A 21,047-nucleotide genomic window follows, 5' to 3' on the forward strand; every position below is an offset into this window, starting at 1 on the left:
TATTATTACTATTATTACATTTATATACCGCCCCATAGCTGAAGCTCTCTGGGTGGTTTACAAAAGTTAAAAACAGTAAACATTAAAAACAAATATACAAAAAGTTTAAACCACCAAAAACATAAAAACAACAATATCCATTTAAAACAACTATTCTGGGGTCAGTTTAAAAAACTCAGCATATGTTGTTAACTGCCTGGGAGAAGAGAAAAGTCAATAATAATAATAATAATAATAATAATAATAATAATAATAATAATAATAATAATAATAATTTCTTACCCACCACTCCCTTTGGATCGAGGCGGGGAACAACATTAGTACAGGAATCAACACATCTTAAAAAACTCTTGATCATACATTGTCTGGGTAGGCCTGTCTTGATCTTTTCCAAGTCCTTATACCCTCTGAGCATAGTGCAAAGATATCCCCCATGTGAGTGGCTTTTCAACGGACCACAATGGCTTAAGGACTAGAAGTGTAGTACTCAAGGTAACAAAACAAACAATCAATCAGACAGGATCTTTTAACCAGACTAGCTACATCACATCTCAGAGAAGAAAGTCCCAGGGAGAAGAGTGTTGGATGATACAAGGAGGTATTATTATTGCCTCGGTGCACCCATTAAGACTATCCCTCCCTTATAATTATCTGGTGTTAAAACTCTCCAGCTAATTAAGATCAAATTCAAACAAACAGTTAAAATCCCTAGGTAGCATACTTTAATGCTTGTAGCATTCTCACTGATAGAGGAGTTAAGATGACGCCAGAGTGAGAGCTTGTATACCTGAGCAATCTTTACGAGACTAGGCCATGCCTCTCCTTCTAATGGTTCCACTCCAATTCTACAGAGACAGACGTCTCTAGAAAGGACAGCAGAACACTCTAGGATACCAACATGTGAGTTCACAAAGCACAACTATAAAGATTTAGTATATAAAAAATTCTCCACAATTTAGATTCTCTGATCTGTAGCAAGTCCTCATCTTTGAAACCTTCGAACAGGAGATTGGCTCTAGAACATGAAAAGCACATCCCTTTGTCTCAAGCAGTTCTTCTTTTGCAATTTAGGAAAACCTGTTATGTATATTATTAATTATTATTAATTATTATTATTATTATATTTAAGGAAGCATACGAATGCACTTATTTCTAGAGAAAGCTCAGATTAGCTTTTAAGGGGCTCTTAGATAGCCTCTCTTCTAGGCACTGGTCAGACTAAGAGCTGTATAGTAGCATCATGTGCCCTCTGACTATTCTGGGCTTCCCAAAGGGGTGAAAAAGCCCAGCTTGAGCCTCTCAAGGAGTAACAGGAGAGAGACACACACAGGCAGCTTAGTTCGTGATCAAACTAGGACACAGACAGATGAAGGAGCAGGATGTGGGGAACCTCAGCTGTATTTTTAAAAAGTATGGTCAACTAAATTCCATCTTAGAAGTTTCGTAGTCTCATTTCAAAACAGCCAATTCCTCTGAGTTGTATGCATGCAAGTAGTCATGTCCCTCCCCTATGTGAACTGGGAGTCTTGTCACTTTTGGTACGGATGCCTTTAAAGGGAGCTGTGTCTATCTGTGAATGTTCCATCAGTATTTGGTGGTCTCGTAGTAGTTCTCTTTATGAAAGGGGTCCTGATACCCTGAATTATCAAGTGGTGGCAGTAGATGAAGCAAAGGCCGATTTTTGGGGTGCTTTTGTGTTCCAGTTTTGACCCAGAATTCCCACATATCCCTGAATGCTAGATGTTTGGGAGAAACAAGCAAAGGCTTCCTGCCTTGCTTGTGGGCTTCACTGAAGCATCTGGCTGGACCATTGATCTGGGAAAGAAGAGGCTGGACCATTGATCTGATCCAGGAAGGTCCTTAAATATAGGATGGCCACACTGCCCCCACCCACCACCAATAGTGAACGAAAGATGGAAGCTCAACTTAACTCACACGAGTATTTTGGCTGCATTGATGCAAACAGAACATGTCAATGAACATGCCATGTTCCAACTCAATCACTCACAAAACTAGACGGCATGAATTTTTGGAAAACCTGCAATCTATTATTCACCCTCCTCCCTCCAAACATCTATACTTCTGTTGTGGAAGAACACTTTGCACTTTGGGGACCATGGTTTTAAAGCATCAAGAAGCTGACAGCTTAAATATTACTTCAAATGAAACACGCAACGGGATCTCTGTGCAGCGTTTCAGCTTTGGGTCAAATTTCTCCGTAACTCATTTAAGAATGGCACTCAAGATTATTCTGGGTCACAAAATCAACTGTGCTATTTTGTTTTCCTAGTATAACTGAAGACACTTACAAATTACTTTATTCCTTCTTGCAAATCTTATTTGAATACAATTTCCCTGTGCAAATGGAGAGATTATATGAAAGCCTAGAAATTGTGCCATTCGTTAGACCAGAGTGTCTGCAAACAGGTTTAAAATTGCTTTAAAAACATCTTCAATTGCAGGGATTCAGGCTATTTAACACCACCACAAATTAATAGTAAGATAGTTAGCCAACAACACTAAAAGAGGAATCTGTGCACTGTTTTTTTTTTTCCAGGGGAGATTTAGAGTTATTGCAGAACTAAAAGATTTACGGTTCCCTATCATCACATTTTCTTTTTGCTATGTGCCAGCCAGCCTGGATATCATTCTTTCTAAATTAATTAAATGAGACAGAAAAAGAGGGGGGGAAACTATTTAGAGGCATGCAGAATGGAAGAGGAGTGCTTTCAATAGTTAGTTGAAATGGACTATAAATTCTAAATATGAAGGTTTTACTTTGAAAGCCAACAATTAGTGCTGTCTTTCTTACTATTGCCATTAGTAATGCTCATTTTTAAAGCCTTATTCTGCATTTTCAAAGGGCCATGCTATTTTTCACTTCACTGGTTTTTTCCAGTTGCTTTTAGTGACATCAATCCATCAGTAACTGGAAATATATTGCAGTCCATCTTACAATCAGAGGATTTCTAACAGCAGGTTTAATTCTAAGTTTTTATTGCTGTTATGCCATTACTTAAACCCAGCAATGAAAACTGTGAACTGATATAATTAGCTATTAATACAACAATGACATTGAAGACATTAGCATCAATAGGCAGAATTTAAGGATAATCACTGCATGCAGAACATAATCTTCACCCTTACTAATTCATGACTGTCAGCACTGACAGACATGTTTTGAGAATTTTACAGGGTTGCAAGGTAAGAATAACTTAAACCAGAATTATTATTGATGACATGCAAAGTTGATTGCATGTAGTGAATACTTCTATCTGTAATTAAATGTATCCAACAATTCAAAATCCATATCCAGTTGGGTATTACCTTTATTAGGATCAATCAAAACACTACAAAACATTGTGCAAGCTTTTGAGTTCTTCAGAACTCATCATCAGTGTAGGTGGTAACCACCACCACAGCCATCGGGTAGACCAGATGTTGTAATCATGAGCTTAGACCCAGTCTTAAAATGGAGATTGATTCAGTCTGCAGTCACTGGTAAGTGTTGCAGGTATCAGATCACACCTTGCATTCTAAGACAAAAAGGCAATGATTGGTTCACACCCATTTCTGAACCCATAAAGGCTGGCTGTAACTCAGATCTGTCTGTCGCTGTGGGAAAAACACACAGATTCCTGGGTAAGCAGAGAGTCAAGGTGTAATCTCATACTGTAACAAACAACAATGATCAATCTGTTCTCGATTTTGAGACTGGGTCTAAACTGCTGTCTTCCTGGTCACAATATCTGATCTAATCCTGGGACCTTTCTATTCTCCCCCCATCACTTTTTGTGTGGGTGTGTAAAAAAAAAAATGTATTAATCACCAACCTTGGTGAAAAGTACTGCAGAACTTGAAAGCTTTCACAATCTTTTGTGGCATTTGGGTTGGCCCTAAATGCCCAATTTTGGATTTTCCCCTCATAGGGCAGCTTTAAGTTTTTTTACATCCAACTATGTAACATCTTTTCTTTGAACAGGGAAGAAGCCAGGGAGTTAAAGGATTTCCTTTCAAACCAAAACCCTTGCACAACCTCCTAGTCATAATAGTTAACAAGGTTTAAATTTTAAAAAATACAATCTAAAACTGCACTCAGTCCACTTTTAGCTTCCATGTGAAGTACTTACTGCTCTTTTTCGGGAACAACCCGTAATCCAAGGCACAGTAAGGTTTCCTGAAATCTGTGGAAGGAAAAATAATATTACCAAGAAGTTTTGGGCAATACAAGTTCATTTAAAGAACATACTTAAGTGCTATAATTCCTTACTTTAAGAAGTTGAATATAAATCCTTCTCTTCTTTAAATAGCCCATTTCAGATGCAATGGGAGAGTTTGCATATAACTGCAACTCAAGGGTTTTAAAACTCTGAATTACCATGAATAACCTCTATACTAGTGCACGTAGCACTTGACTAGTCTCCTCCTGCCACCAGAAGTGGCTAAACGAGCTAGGGACTCTTCCTCCCTTATTTGGTTAAAGTAAGTTCCAAATCGAGAACTTTGGCTTATCTCTTCCTCAACAACCCTTGCCTGTCTGGGAAGATACAAGACTGAGTTTCAGGGTTCAGATGTAACACTAATGAAGTCCGGGCACAGACTGACCGTGGGTTGTTTAGCTGCTTCTTGGTGGCAGGAGAAGCCAAGCGGGAGTGATTGAACCATTTAAACTAGCATGCCAGCTGTCTTGTTGCAATCCAGAATTTAAAAAATACTCCGTGTTGCTGTATCAACTGGGCCAATGATCCTAGTCCAATAAACCATGGTTTATCTGTCCAAGAATTAGTTATGTGCCCCCACACTCCCTCTTTGCCTTTCTCCTCACATGAAGCTTTTTTGGTTTCTTAAACCAGTATACTAAGACAATGGAACTGGGAAAACAATTGTTTAAATGCTCTATTCATAACAGGATATCAAACCAGGATTTAATTCTGGCGTCATATCATGGTTTAAAGGGAGCCCTTAAAACATTATTTTCTAGGTTTAAGAAATGATGATGTAAAAAAATAAATAAGAAAGCTTTACTGAAGCTAGGCATATGAGATAAGGAAGGAGCAAATCATGGCTCATTCTAATAAAGATCAGGATTGATATGTTTGAACCAGATCAATGAGTGAGAAAAAAAAGTTCTATAGAGGTTTCATAAAGAGCCAAGTCCTAACATAACACCTTAAGTTAATCAATAGGAATTTGTTAATTAAGAACACCACATAAGCTAACACATGCAAGCTCTCGTTAACCTGCAAACTGAGTTTCTGTTTGTTAAAAAAATGGTAATTACATTTGCAGCTTAACCCTAGCCATGCTTGCCACTTAATAGTTGTTCTAGAAGAGGAAACTCTTCCAATTTCCTTTGGCTATCATTAAGTCAATGACAGAAAAGTCAGCAATATATATCGAATACATTTTGACCATCTCTCCGGGTCACTTTTAAAAGGCTTGTGTGCGACTTATATTAGCAACATACTTCTCTGAAGATGCAGGTTCTGGTGTCTTGCTTATACAGGTTCTCTCAGACATGGGCTGTATTCAGATGTAACACTAAAGCCTGTTTTAGCATTATGACAACAAATCACAAGAGGGCACAGCTTGACATGCTCCCCTCCCCTCCCTTATATTTCTCTGGTGTGGTTGCAAGAAGAACAGAAGCTTCTGCTTTCACTTTAAATTATCCGCAGTTTAGTGTGCCATTATATTAACTATGATTAGCTGAAACAAACCAGCTTCATAAACTATTATCGAAGCTAGCTTGTGTCAGCTTGTTGAGCTGTAGCCCTGCCTACCATGCACTGCAAAATCATGACATCATGCTAGAGAAGCAAGGTTTGTTTTTGAAAGTTAATTGACTATTTTTCAAGTCTGCAACCCCCTTCCGTGAAAGAAAGAAAAAGAAAAGAAAAAGACATTTCAATAACTAGCAGTATTGCATCAGTGAACATAATACAATAATATTTCTGTTGATATATATATATATATATATATATATATATATAATTTGAATGTGATGAAAACAATTAGCAATTTGCTTCCTTATTATCAAATTTAGTTATGTTAAAATTGTCAAGATAAAATGGACTATGTCCCCAGTCAATGGCTTTTCATAATCAAGCAAAAGATCACAATAGTTCTGGTTTTCAAACTGGGAAAATAATTCATAATTGGCTTATCAACCTTTTCTACAAAACATACCCCGCCGGTTTTGCTAATTTATTACCTAAACAGATCTAAACTACATGGTGAAATGCAAATTAATGAGAAGTATTCCAAAAACGAGAGGAGACAACCTCAAAGAAACAAACACCCATTTCACTTAAAATGAAGGCTTAGTTAATATTCATAATTTTTGTTCTTTAAATAGCAGGTTAACCATTTCTAACTGGTCTGTGGTCCTTCCAACCATCTTCCTAGCCTTAGAAGGGAAGTTTCAATTAGCACCAATGGGAGTTTCCCTCCTAATGCCTAGGAGAGGAGGGGATTTTCAGCAGGACAAAGGTGTGTGGGGAAAAAGTTAACCCCCTCCCCATAACCATCATCCTTTTCCAGCTTGTGCACCCACAACAAAAATCTTGTACATTAAACACTTACACACATTTCATACCATGTGTAATTTGACCCTTATAGCGTAAGTTTAGAATTCAGAAACAAGTCTTTTCACAGGGTACAAATCTGTTACCTAATCTCCTGAGATAAAATGGGCCATATAAATGGGCCATATATTTTATAAATTTTACAGCAAAATTCATGTGATTCTGTAACATTTCCTCTCCCCATTAGTCAAGGAATCTTGAAACTACCTATTTTGAAGAACTATTTTAGAATTATAATTCTATCTCTCCTCTGTGAAAATTACAATTCATTTTACCATTCACTACTGAATTTAGATTATAGGAATCCGATTACAAAACATTCACAGTAAAAAAATAATCATCATGCTGTCTTTCACAAACTTTGGTTCATAGATAACATTTGTAGTAAAACTGCACACTTTAGCAATTACATCAGTCAGATGTCACGTTTCACACAGCAAGGACATTTCTTATGAATTTAAGAGTAAAAGCTGTCACTCTCAGGTTGATAGATAATTTGGATAGCAATCCAGCACCTATCTTGACAGTAACTCGTCACATATCCTGGAGACATACTGCCAGCACTCAGGTGGTTCAGGCACCTGCATCCAACCCAAATAAACCCAGGTACCAACCTAAATTTAGAGATACGCCATGGCAGTCCTATCACTGTCTCCTCTGCACTGCAAAGTCTTTGAAGCTGCATGTAAAATGTGGAGGAAAGGACGCCCAAGAACATGGAATAGAATACACAATCATTCAACAATGGGAAAGAGAGACTTGCTTGGCAAGAAATGCATAACGCAGCAGCAACTCACCAAGATTAGCTAGCTGGCGTTCCTGGTTTGCAATAACAAAAAAAGAAAGATAATGCCCTTAAACCCTGTGTGATAGAGCATAGGAAGAACACCAATTACCTGGTAATTATTTTGGTTCTGAGATAGCCTTAGTTGATTGGATGCTGCAAAATGAGAAGAAAGGTTACTTCTGGATGGGTAAGAACTGCTATACAGTGTACTGGACGTGGTATGCAAGGAGGTCCGTGGAGGCAAGCGATAGTCTCTGTTATGATACAGGATATTGTCATGCAAGTCCCTGGCATTCCCCACATGTGAACTGCAGCTGACGCTTCTGCCTGATCCAGACAGCCCAGTGCCTGGATTCTCGACTCTGAGGGATGTGCCACTTAGCCTGGAGTAATTCTGTATCTGGGCACCCATTGATGCCAACTCTTCCTCTCTAGCATACTCATCATCTACATCCCCAGTTTCCATGGCAATTGACAAACAACTGCCTTCTCCCGAAGAAGACGATGACTTCTGTGCATTTCCTCCCAGGATTCTCTGAGGCTGATCGGTAACAGCCAAGGAAAAAACCTCTCGGATTTCCAAATTGTGCGTGCTGCAGGGAGGATCTCTACTGTTAGCCCTTTGCCCCGACGGCATGTGTGAGGCAAGGATTGGATGTTCTGGTTTCTGTAACCTTTGACACCCCATTTGCTCCACTTTGCATGGTCGGTGGCACAACACGGGCTTCTGAGGTAAAACCAACTCGGCAGTCTGAACCGAAGAACCGCCGTAGCTTTTCTTAGTGTGATTATAAATCGAGTTTGCTGAATTCAACACACTTGTTTGCCTAGACAGGATAATTGTTTTTTCTCCCAGGAACAGGGAAGCATTTTTACAGTGCGGCGTTTGTCGTGCCACCGCAATGTGCTGCCGCTGAAATTCGGGATCGCTTTTCACAGGAGGCCTCGGAAGAGAGTTTTTATGCATATCGCTCATCAACGCATTAGTCTGTTTAGCGGACACCATTCTGCCAGATGAACTGGACGGATTGTATATACCAGTTACTATGACGTCATTGTTGGAGGACGTCCAAGACGACTGTTGGCTTTGGGAGCGAGCAATGCTGACCACATTTCGGACCGCTACTTCTGGAGGCATGGTCAATGTGCTGGCAACAGTTCCCGGCGGAGTTCCTCCAGAATCCACAACATTCTTGCTGCTCATCTTCCTTCTTTTGTTGCCAACCCAGGTCTGCAAACACAAAAGAGTTTGTCAACAAAGGATTTTGTACAAAGTCACTGAACTCAGATCAGAATATCACACAGGAGTCGCTATGACATAAAGGCTGAACAGATGGCATGGATGGGACATGTAAGTAATCTCTACCGCTACCATTAATTCCCAGTTACAGTTTTCCTGCTGTTCTTCCTGCACTTCCTATCCTGTCCACAAAGAGCATCCAGAGATCAAGATCTCACTGGGGTCTTTTCTACTATACTTTTTATCTTCTCCTTCCAGGAAGAGGTAAGAGTTAGGGTGAATACCGAGCTCTTTCTGGACACTCATCAGCATGGGCTTTCTGCCCTCCTGTCTTCTATCACAAGGTAGTGTTGCCAACTTTTAACCACTCTCAGTGGCTGCACCTTTAACAGCAGTTTGGTGTTATGAAAACTTCCACCTACTCATTTCTGCAGGTCAAACTTCTGTTAAAGATGCATGAAAGCAGACCAAGCTTAGCTTTTCTACTCACTTGGGTACTCTAGATGAGAGTGAAAGAAGAAGGCTGCAAAGTTTATGTTCTGTTTTGCTTTAAAACTTCTTACCATCGAATAGAAACTTGCAATATCTGTTCCACCTAAATTCCTATACGCATAATGAAGACGTTACAGAAATTCATCCTTACCTTGTTACATATTTTTAAACATTAACATTGAACAATAATTTTCTCTGCCACAGGGAAGCATCAACTTCCTTGAGTTTCAATTGCTCCCCATTTTGAAATCTCACTGGGTTATTTTCTTTTTTTTTTCACTCCAGTCATAAAAGTCTCCACATAAATCAGCAGGTCCATAAACTATTAGAGTTATACTTCTGGTTGGGGGTGGGGGAGGATTGGAGATAGAAGCATTGGGGGTACTTCCAGATAAGGCTTTTATTATGCAATTGCACTGCCTTGTCTGTAGAATGTTACAGGAGATCCAGATGTCATTGTCTCCAATTCATAGCCCTCTTGTGCTTTCCCACTGTTTATTCCTTTTTTTTCTTTTTTACCAGAAAAACAATCTATTAAGGAACACAGAATAGCTGCACAACATCTTTTGATTGTTAGTCCTAGGAACCCTCTGAGTTTATTTTCCTCCAAATTTCATTTTTTACATCTAGCAAAATGATTTATCTTGCAATCAAAACTGATTAACAGATATATTTCATTAGAAAATAACTGCACACACACACACACACACACACACACACACGCAAGTTACAGAAGAATCCACAGCCAAATTTCTAAGAACCATGTCCCAAATTATGATTACCAACAGGAGGCCACTGAAACATATCATGTTAGAGTCATTCACCAGAACTATCTACAGGATCTCCGCAACATCACCATTCCCCAGCAATATATGGTATGGATGTGATCTATATGAGTGACCCTCATGCTTTACAGCCATTGCAAGGAGCTATCACCATGAGGAAGGAATTTCTAGCACCTTCAACAAGACAGCCACAAACAATTGCTACAGGTTTAAAGTTAAAACCAAAAATGAAGTGATCCGGAACCCCTAACCCCATCCTCCGGTAAAACACAGGAAAGGGATTTTCTAGCAGAATAACCACTAAATGGACAACTAGACTGAACAAAGGAAGCTGCCTTATACTGAATCAGACCCTTGATCCATCTAGCACAGTATTGTTGACACTGACTGGCAGCAGCAGCTCTCCAGGGTTTCAGGCAGGATTTCTTCCCAATCCTACCTGGAGAAGCCGGGAATTGAACCCAGGACCAATTGGATGCAAAACATGTGCTCTATCACACTGAGCTATGCCCCCCTCCCATAGCCATTCATTTTTAAAATGCCATCCATTTTTTAAAATGAAGAACTGAAGAGATAGTAATGTGAACCCCAAATGCCCCAAGAGGTACTTTATAAGTGTAACTGGATTTATTTATTTCTTACTAGAATCAATAGAGATTAATGGGATGAGGTTAAGGAGGCAGTTTCCCACAGTAAACACTAACTGTGCAGTTTCCTTTTCGTTTTTTAAAGACAGATCTTATTAAAATGACAACTCTGTGGTTTCATACCAAAAAAATCTTTCTTGTGTATATTTACAGAAATACTACAAAACACCACTTTTCGTAAAATAAAATCAGTATAAGTTGTAGAAATTGCTTGCTCTTCCCAGGATCAAAATACAATTACTAATGTCACTCACACAAGTTCACACCTTTGGAATCTGCATTAATTTTGAAGTAGCGACACTTGTTGGTATTGCACTCAGAATCACTATGAGCTGCTCCACACAATTTTCTTTTTATATAGTACATGCAAGTATAGCTTTCATCAGCCATAAGCACATACGTATATATGCATATGCGAGTGAGCGGGGCATGATCTTGACTGATCACTGCTTTCATGTATTTTAAGGAGACAAGCAGTGAAATATAGTCTCCTTGTATTTTGTACTCAGGAAACAAAGCCAACTGCGAGTAGAAGAGGAATAACTAATCTGTTAAAAGTATGTTTTTGAGTATGTGCCTGATGAAAAGTAGTAGCAGCTACTATGATTAAGAGGAAGCCACATCCATAGCTGTGAGAGTATTGGTTGCATGGAAGTGTAGGCAGGTGTACAGAACCTGTGGAATGTCATGAAGTCTTGAAGGGATGAAAAGAACCATAATTTAAAAGGAGCAAGTAGAGGATCCTGAGGCTATGCAGAGCATAGCTGCATAAGAAGGCAGGGCAAATAAGTCTGTAAAGTGGCTACTGCAACAAGCAAAAAAGGGCTTGTTAATTCTCCTGTACATCCCATAGAACAGGTAGGGGAAATTCCAGGGGCTCAACAGTAGATTAACTTAAAAACAGAAAATGGAGGAACAGTAGGAAACAACACATAGCAACATGGTTCTTCAGTCAAATTATTGTCTGAAAACAAAACAAAAAAGAGGTAAGGCTTGTTCTCTCTACTAGAGGCCCACTGGTGGAATTCTATCTCCTCACTAATGTTTTCCCAAGCTATTCTCTTCCCTCACTTTTTAGTAATATGCACAGAGAACAGATGTCAAATGAGGTCTGTCATTCATTGGGGTCTGCAGATGTCAATGACTACTGCATGCTGGTCCTGCTATCAAGCTATGGTCTTTATTTCTTGTAGTGCATCACGTACGCTGTAGTGCCAGGCAATTCCTCTGAATAAAATGTTACACTGTATAGGGCTGGCAAAAATTCTTCAAATTCCCAGGCAGTTGGCACTTTCCAGGTCAAAGACTGCAGTCTACCCAACTTGGAACTACCAAGAGTCAGAATTTGCCCCAATGCTTATGTGAACAATAGTATGGTCATTATTGCTAATTGTAAGAACAAGGTCTCACACTGCCAAGACTCTTCATGGTCTCCAAGCCATTTCAAGATCCTCAAAGATCCAATTCTAAAATGTTCCTCCCATGTTCTTCTTACCAACCTTGAAGAATAAAACAAGAGTTGAGAAGGAGAGCTTTGTGTCTTAAAGAAAGTGCCATACATCACATTTTATGCTTGCCAAGAAATGAACTGAACAGCCCAATCCTGCTTTACCATAACTGCATTAAACTGCTATTTTTACTAAGGTTAACACACACAAATGCAACAATCTACCATTTAAAGGCCATTTGTCACACATTATGCAGAGATAAACCCGCAACTGCCACAAAGCAGACATTCAACAGGGAGCTATAACCAATTATGACTTGATGAGAAATGTACTTATATGATCCAGGTCTTTGCAAACACTTACTTGTTGCACATATGCTTTAAATTTGTAGTTGTCTAAGTAGGGTGATTTAAATGTCCCCTGCCCCCCACACCACCCCAAAATGTAATGGGTAAAGCATCACATTCTTCAAGCAATCTGGCTTTAAAAAAAATAAACCCCAGAACAACCATAAAGCATCCAAACTAGAAAGGTGTCAGCAAATTTTCAAAGAGGTATAAAAGCCAGATTTTCAACAAGAGACCTAACTTCAGATGTTTAAAAAGATTCATGTTGCATGGACAAGATGAAAGCCCTTCAAGGCACTGTCTCAGACAACAGAGAAAGACTAAAAGGAGCTGTCAATTGAAAAAAAGAGGAACTGTCAATAGAAAAGTGGTGGTGGGGAAACTTAACCAAAGTTATATTGGATAATGAAGCTTTTGGTTTCTTAACAGCTCCATGCTTTGCAGATAAATAAGGAAACAGGTGTATTTGTTAAACTGTTACGTAAATTTGAGCATGGAAGACCTCAGTACTTACCCTGACTACACTGAAGTCCAGCTTAGTTTCTTGTGCACACTGTAATATGAGCTGAAAGCAATTTTTACTCTGATTTGTCATTCCATTTTCATAATAACGCTGCAATATCCTTTGTTGTTCTGCAGTAAATACAGAACGCAGATTCATCTAAAAATAAAAGAAGATACTCTGAAATTGGAATAATTTTAAGACTTGCAGATTTTTCTTTTATAACAAGCTCTCATTTATCCAAACAAATAGAAAACTACAGTGGAATCGAACTCTATTGTATTCTAGTTCATCCACTCTCAATTTTCTTAATTGTACTTCCCCAAAAACCAAAAGCTGTTTTACATTCAGCAATCAGCTTAGTTCGAGCATGCTTTAAAAATAACTAAAAAGAGGTTTGGCTATGGGGTGGCAGAGAAATGAAATAAATGATGATGATGATAATTCTGTACCTGAACAGAGTAAACCTGCCGTCTGTATCTGTGGAGACTTTCTACCGGAGCCAGAATGCAGTATTCTGGCTCATGTGGAAAGCTTCCATGGATACAGGAAGCTCTCCTCTTTAAACTGGTGCCCTCCATCAGTAGAGGGTGATGAATGCAAGAATGCAACTGGGGCTGAAGAGCTCCCTTTTCTCATGTGTTTGCTCTATTCAGGTACAGAATCCCTGAACAGGGCTCTAGGGAATACTGAATCCAAGATTTCTGCTTAAGTGTTTCCATACTTATACTGTAACAACTTAATGCACAAGTAGAATTGATATACAGCCAGCTGATTTCAGTTAAATTCTTAGTTACATAAAAATAGAATATGTTAAAAGAAACAATGGCTATAGTAAAAGCAATAGCTATTAGTAAAAAATAGTTAAAAATAGTAAAAACAATAGCTATGAAAAATATGGACCATATTAAAATTAAACTATACTATCCAGTTCTGAGAACCCAGATTAAGCGGGGCTGCCCTTAAGACTGCTCCGGAAGCTGGAGCTAGTGCAGAACGCAGTAGTTCAGCTATTGTCAGGAGCTGCCTCTTTTCAGCATGTAACTCCTTTGCTGAAGGAATTGCACTGGCTACCTGTTGGCTACTGGGCCAGGTTCAAGGTTTTGGTACTAGTGCACAAAGCCCTAAACAACTTGGGACCAGGATACCTGAGAGAGCACCTCCTCCCTTACCAACCTGCCCAGTCACTGAGGTCGTCGGACCTGTGGCCCAATTGGAATCCACCAGGAGAAGAGCCTTTAGTGTAGTGCTCCTTTCTCTGTGGAACTCCCTGCCCCTGGAGGTCAGGCAGGCACCAACATTAGGCTGCTTTCAGCGCTTCCTGAAAACATCTGTTTCAAGAAGCCTTCCCCAAGTGACTAGCTGCTGTTTATTCTGGCGCCTTTGTTTTTAAATTGAATAATTTTAATTTGCTTTTTAAATCTTTTTTTTTTTTTACTATTTATATATATGTTCGCCGCTCTGAATCTGTGATAGATAATTGAGCGGCATATAAATGGTGTAAATAAATAAGTGGAGTTTCTTCAGGAAGAGTATGCTTGCCCAGATCTGGAGTCAGCATTCTATTTAGGGTACAATTCTTTCCAGATGCCAGTCAGCCTCCGAACCTGGCTACTTCCATGCTGCTCCAGGGAATGTGTACATTTCACCCTGTGGGGAAGAAGATGCGGGGGAGACTGGAGCAGGCAGGCACCATCGGAGCCTGCTTCAGTTGGACCCCCCCCCCCAGGGCTAACTGCCATCTTCACCCTGTGGGGAAGAAGATGCGAGGGAGAAGGAGCAGGCAGGCACCATCGGAGCCTGCTTCAGTTGGACACCCCCCCCCCCCCACAGGGCTAACATCTTCACCTTGTAGGGAAGAAGGAGCTGTTGGTTTGCCCCTCCATTGGGAGATGAGATGAGAGGACGGAGCAGGGCCTTCCCACCAGCCTAAGCAGTCTCCTTATTTTCTTTTTATTTTCTCCCTCTTCCCTCCATACACTTTTCCTTGTGTGTCACGTCTTTTTTTTTTTAGAATGTAAGCCTGAGGGTAGGGACTGTCTTCTTTATTGATACATTGTAAGCCGCTCCGAGAGCCTTTTGGCTGAGGTGCGGGATAAAAATACTCTAAATAAATAAATTTCTTAGCAACTAATGGGAGAGCAAAACACCATCCTGTATTTATAAGCCCACCATCTTATGTATTATTATTTATTGCATTTATATCCTGCCTTTTCCTCTCACAGGGAGTTGAGCCAGCATACATAATCCTCCTCCTCCTCTCTGTTTTATTCTCACAACAACGTGTGAGGTAGGTTGGGCTGAGTCTGTGACATAATCACCCAGTGAGCTTCCATGGCCGAGTGCGGACTAGATCCTGGATCTCTCCCGACTTCCAGTCCAACACTCTAGCCACTACATCACATCGATATATCAGAAGTATCAACTTAGATTTCAGAGATACTTGTTGACTCCATTCTTTTCATACAGAAACATATCAGATTTGATTGAAGAGTCAATAACTACGTATGAAGTGGACACTTATTAAAGAGACTTAATCTACAGTCACTGAACAAAGAAGGGGGAAAAGTCAATAGCAAAAATACTTGCTGACAAAGGCCTCAAAGATTGCCAGTTGGCTTTTATCTCCAATATATGATGTGAGCTACAATTAATTGGGACTGGATGTTCATTCACAATTTATTCTGAAAGTCAAAATTCTTATGCAGCTTAATATCAGCAAACAGATATCTTTACAGCTTTGCTGTATGCCAGGGGTTCTTAACCTGGGGTCCATGGACCCCTTGGTGGTCCATGGGGTCCATGGATGGGCTTCAGGGGGTCCATGAAAGTCAAATAAAATTTATATTCACTATATTAAGGGAATCATTGGAGTTGATTTTTAAAATTTAAAACCCTGTATCTTTAAATACAGTTCCAGGAAGGGACAATGACCGGACATGAGCTGCACTTGTTTCTATCAAAACGAAAAGTCGAAATTGATTGGATGTCAAAGATGACATGGGTGTTACCTTGTCAAAGACCACTCCACAGTTTCATCTTCTTATTCGAGCCAAACAACAACCTTCTCATTGAAATGAACTTTTGAGCAGAATTCAAGTTTTTATTTATTTATTTTATTTTATTTATTTATTACATTTCTATACCGCCCAACAGCCAGAGCTCTCTGGGCGGTTCACAAAAGTTTTGTTTTGTTCAATTTGCACATGATGATTGTATTTCATTTTTGTATGGAGTGGCCATTAATTTTTGCATGAAAAAGAGTGAGAAACGTATTTTTTTTGTTAAGCTTGTTCACTTTATTCATACTTTGTGTATGGCAATCAATTTTCAATAAAATAAAGTATATTCATTGCATGCAAAGTTGTGTTTATGTGCTTATGTGCATTTTTCTAGGGAGGGGGTCCATAGCTTTCACCAGATTTTCAAAGGGGTCCGTGACTCAAAAACGGTTAAGAACCACTGCTGTATGCAAAGGTGTACAAATTACAGATTCTCAAAGCACTGTGTGTGCTTTTCTTTTTCAGAAAGGTTGGTTGTCATCATCTAAATTATATTTATTTAGATACACAAGTCAGCTAAACTACTTAATCCATCTGACAAAGTGTGTCCTAGCGCACAAAACCTAATGCCACTACAAATCTGAGTTTAAAATATGTCACAAGATCCGGGGCGGGGGTGTGCTACAACAAACCAACATGTCTGCCTTTCTGGTACTTCTTCTCTAGCACTGTTACTTAGTTTACTAAGATAGTATGCACGGTCACACAAAACACTTGAGCTGTCATGAACAACCGCAAGGGCTTTTCCTAGTTATGATGCCAAGGACACACATATTATCATAAATCAATACAGAAATCCTTCCAAAAGTTCTGATCTAATTGGGAAACTGTATAATTGCTTGTATTTTCCATGTTGCAAAAATGAAAATTAAGTGGGCACTCTGCTAATACTCCCAAGAGTATCTTGAGCAACCCTACTACAGAGCAAAGGAGCAATAAGACCCACAACAGGCACAGATGGTGTGTGCCAAATAGCCAATCAGAATCACACATGCCCCCATTGTTTCTTATGGGGCAAGGAATGTATATTTTGTTCCTTCCTGGGAAAGTTTCAAGGAATGATACTCATAACACTGAATGGTGAGTTCATACTGAGAGACACTGCAAAGGGAGTGTTACTTGTCTTCCCCAACCTGGTGCTCTCCAGATGTGATGGACTATTTTTTAATTGCATTTATATCCCGCCTTTTTTCCTCCAAGGAACCCAAGGGGGCATACATAATCCTCCTCTTCTCCATTTTGTCCTCACAATGACCCTGTGAGGTAGGTTGGGCTGAGAGTCTGTGACAGGCCCAAAGTCACCCAGTGGGTTTTTATGGCTGAGTGGGGACTAGAACGCAGATCTCCCAACTCCCAGTCCAACACTTTAGCCACTACACCACACTATAGCTACTATCATCCCTAGCTAGCATGGAGGGCATCAGATTGGGGAAAGCTTCTTGGTATTTTTCTCACCCAAACTTTCCATAAACCCTAGGATGCTTCAGGGTCACAGCATACCTGGAGAAATGTCATAGCGGACAAAAATATATCGTGAATAGGCAAATATGGAAACAGCTCACTTAAGTTAAATCAAGTAAAGAAAAAAGCTCCCTTATTGTAGTCTAAATAGCAAGCCTGGATCTGGAGGATTGCATGTCATATCAAATAACTAGGGAAATATTTGTTTACCACCAACAAGCATTAATTTCCAGCTATGAATTTGCCTGCCATTTACAAGTCATTTAGATAGGGCACAGACCTGAATATTCTACAGAGGATCAGACAAACCTGTCAGATAGTTTTATATTGGACCTGTAATGTGGATTATTCTTTAAAAAAAAACATTTGGAAACATCGTAATACCTAAGATTTGCATAGTGCTTTGAAGCGTACAAAGGACCACATGGATTATCTGGTTATAATCCTTACAACCACCCCATAAAACAGAGGTGGGCAGAATTCAACATTTGGGTTCTACTTTTGTTTTTCAATAGAACCCCAAGATCCTGCAGCGGGAGCCTGGTGCAAAAGAAATATACCTAGAATTAAAGAATTCTGAGCCCAAGAATTTGTTCTGAGTACCAGAACTGAATGGGGCCATGGCTAGACCAGGCGTATATCCCAGGATCATCCCTGTACATCCAAATCACACACAGGGATACCGGGAGCAGGCAGGGACGATCCCTCCATTTGCCTGGGATAATCCTTAGGTCTAGCTAAGGCCTATATCTCACAGTTCCTCCACATAAAAATCCATTCCTGATTACCTTAAGCTTTCTTTATATCAGTAGTATAATTTAAGGATAGAGTGTGTGTGTCATTGCGTCAATTCTATTAAATAATTAGGAGTAAGAAATCTTTCCTGATCTACTGCAAATCACTCTAAGATCTATCAGTAGATCCATATCTACCTTCTGCCCACCCTTGCTGCAAGGCAAGTCATCATGATTGCAGATGGGTAGACTGAGACTAAGAGAGAGTGGTTTGCCTATGGCCTCCTAGGGAGTTCAGGGCAGGAGCGAGATTCATATGCAAGGTTTCCTGATTCTCTAGCTCAGTCTTTCCACCACTATACCATTCAGTTGGATCAGAATGTGGCAGCAAAATTAACAGAAATTCACTGCAATGAAAGTGTCTTCCCCAAGCTGAAATATCTACACTGATTCCTGGTATATTTCTGGACACAATTCAAACACTAGTTTTGATCCATGATCCAACTGACTGCCTAGACCAGAATATCAAACCTTCTCTAATATGAACCTGCTCTTTCACTGAGTTCTTCATCAGAGGCCCTGATCCTGGTGTCCTAGCCTTCAGAAATTAGGTGCGAGGCAACTGGTAGCAAGACTTTTCTGAGGTGGTACCTTGTCCAGAAAGATCCAGCTGACAGTTATACTTCTACCTTTTAAACATTTGTTTGTTCTGACTACTGTTAGACTTTACATTTAACAGTGATATGATTTTTATCTCTTTAATTCTTATTACAATTATGACAATTTGTTTTAAACTCTCCCCCACCCCACACCAGAAGATGCTGAACTGCAACTCCCATCAGTTCTAGCCAGCACAGCTTTATGCAGTACACCACCACCTTGGACAAATATATGAAAAGAATGTACATATATATATATTTAAGTTAGGGGTGCGCAGAAAGTAGATTAACAGATGTTTTTGACTTCAACTCCTAGAAACCTCCACCAGCTTGGCCAATAGTCAGGCATCCTGGGAGATCTACTTTCTGCCCACCCATTTTAAGTATATAATACTATCTTCTCATTACTGCCATGAGTCTACAATTCAGTGGAACTAATGTCAGAATAAATGTTAATTAGATCACAAGCTGCTACGTATATTTAAGATCAACACACACATTTGTATGAACTGCCCAGACAGCTTCAGCTATTGGGCAGTACAGAAATGAAATAAATAAATAAAACCCCACTGGCTTGTCTGCAGGCTAACCGCGGCACCTTTTGGGGGGGCTACTACATATTAAACACAGCAATTCTCCTAACACCCCATCCCAATATGCTGTAATTTTTAAAACACAGATATATGACCAATTGTTAGAAAGCAATAAAGCTCATATTTTATGACAGCTTTATATCAACAATTGGTTTAAAGTTAATTCTTTTAGATTGGCTTTGCTTTTTTATGATCGTATTTAATATTTTGATATAATCTTACAATACCATGAAATTCAACCAGGATGAAGGCCAGTATATAAAAATTTAAAAGTAAAATGAAATAAACTGAACGATGCAATTAACTGCAACTTTCAGCAAGCAACTCCAACTCCAACCGACACAACCTCCCTTTCATCCCTTCTCCTGCAACCTCTGCACGAAAAACCCGAACTGTTAATCAGGGGGTGGAGGGGTGTGTGTGTTAATGGTATGCTTTAACCCATCCCGAATTTCCCTCTTTTTCCCTTCCTCAACTCATTCTTTGGCCATCTAATGTATCACCACGCATGCGTACCATTTACCATTATTTAAAATACAGTTCTCTGTGCGATGAGCATGCGCCAAAAGCCACCAGTTACAGCGTGCGTATATTTTTCTTTTCTTTTCTTTTTTTGCATCCATCCATTCTGTTCCCATCCCTTGCAAAGGTTGGCCTTGCGTACGAGGCCGTACGTCGAAAAGGCTGAGGCCACACGCACTGTGAGGGCAGCCTGGAGGCTGCTGGTGTTTTTTTCCCTTTCTTTCTCCCTCCGCGCATGCGCCGCTCGCCTACCATAATTACGCGCCGCTCACGCGCCGCCAGAGTCGCGCGACGGCGGATGACACTGGCGTCTCCTGCCGCAGATCAAGCGAAGCAGCAAGAGCGCATGCGCGTCCCGAGTTATGGTCCGCGAGCTCCGAGCAGGAGCCGAGCCCGGCTTCCCACCCCCCTCCCCGCGCCTCCCCTCCCCCACCAGGCCTTCAGCCAAGGGGGCATCTTCCTCCATCCCAGCCCCCACAGCGGCAGGCGAGGAGGCCTTGCCGCCCTGCCGCCGCCGCCGCCCTTCCCCCTCGCTCTCTTCCCCTCAGGGTCCGCGCGCCGCCCGCGCCCCTCCCCCCTTCCCCGTGCCCTCCCGCTGCCGCCGAACCCACCGTGCTCTGTGGGACAAGCGGGGCTGGTCCGGGGGGCCCCAGGGCTCCGAATTCAGCCGGTTTCGGCTGGGTCGGTCCCGGCGTCACACAATGAAATCAGCGCCTCCGATCATTAATTCTCATCATGATCGTGACGTCAGCGTAGACAGCGGCCAATCGGAGCTTGAGATCAGCGCCGGCCGGGACAGTCTCTGCCCCCGCCTCTCAACCCCGGGGGGGAGAGCCTGATGCAAAGAACAGCCCCCGCTCGGAAGGCGGGCAGGCGCGTGCGGAGGGAGGAGGGGTGCGGAGGAAGGAGGGGTGCGGAGGAGGAGGAGGAGCAGCGCGGTGGCCATTCTCTGGGTGAACCGGCCTGGCCGTGGGAGGCAGGGAGGACCGGCCGGTTCAGGGAACGGCGGCGCTGGGGCTCGAGGGCGATAATGGGCTGGGAATCTTTCTGAGGGGAAGCGTCGCGGGCAGCGGGGGAGGGGCCTGTGGGGGCCGCTGAGGGAAAAGGCGGCGCTGCCCGCGTGCCCAACCCCTCAGGCGAACCGAAGCCCTCAGACGCGAGGGGGCCGAGGAGAGGGGGAG

The 21,047-nt window shown here is 41.1% G+C and overlaps 1 protein-coding gene across 2 annotated transcripts in view; it reads right to left on the reverse strand.

Annotated features, from left to right (window-relative positions):
• Positions 1-20,658, reverse strand: part of HDX (highly divergent homeobox) — a 40,730-nt gene extending 20,072 nt beyond the window's left edge. Inside the window, exons 1-4 of one of the 2 annotated variants that reach the window (XM_063141781.1) lie at positions 20,478-20,658; positions 12,848-12,994; positions 7,484-8,605; positions 4,131-4,184 (exon numbers count right to left, since the gene is read on the reverse strand). In XM_063141781.1, the coding sequence (XP_062997851.1) occupies positions 4,131-4,184; positions 7,484-8,605; positions 12,848-12,994 (1,323 nt within the window). In that variant the 5' untranslated portion in view covers positions 20,478-20,658. The remainder of the gene's footprint in view (positions 1-4,130; positions 4,185-7,483; positions 8,606-12,847; positions 12,995-20,477) is intronic. The other variant, XM_063141782.1, reaches the window with a different exon arrangement.
• Positions 20,659-21,047: the final 389 nt, after the last annotated feature.

Source organism: Elgaria multicarinata, chromosome 15, assembly GCF_023053635.1.
Source record: "Elgaria multicarinata webbii isolate HBS135686 ecotype San Diego chromosome 15, rElgMul1.1.pri, whole genome shotgun sequence".
In the NCBI taxonomy this organism is placed as follows: domain Eukaryota; kingdom Metazoa; phylum Chordata; class Lepidosauria; order Squamata; family Anguidae; genus Elgaria; species Elgaria multicarinata.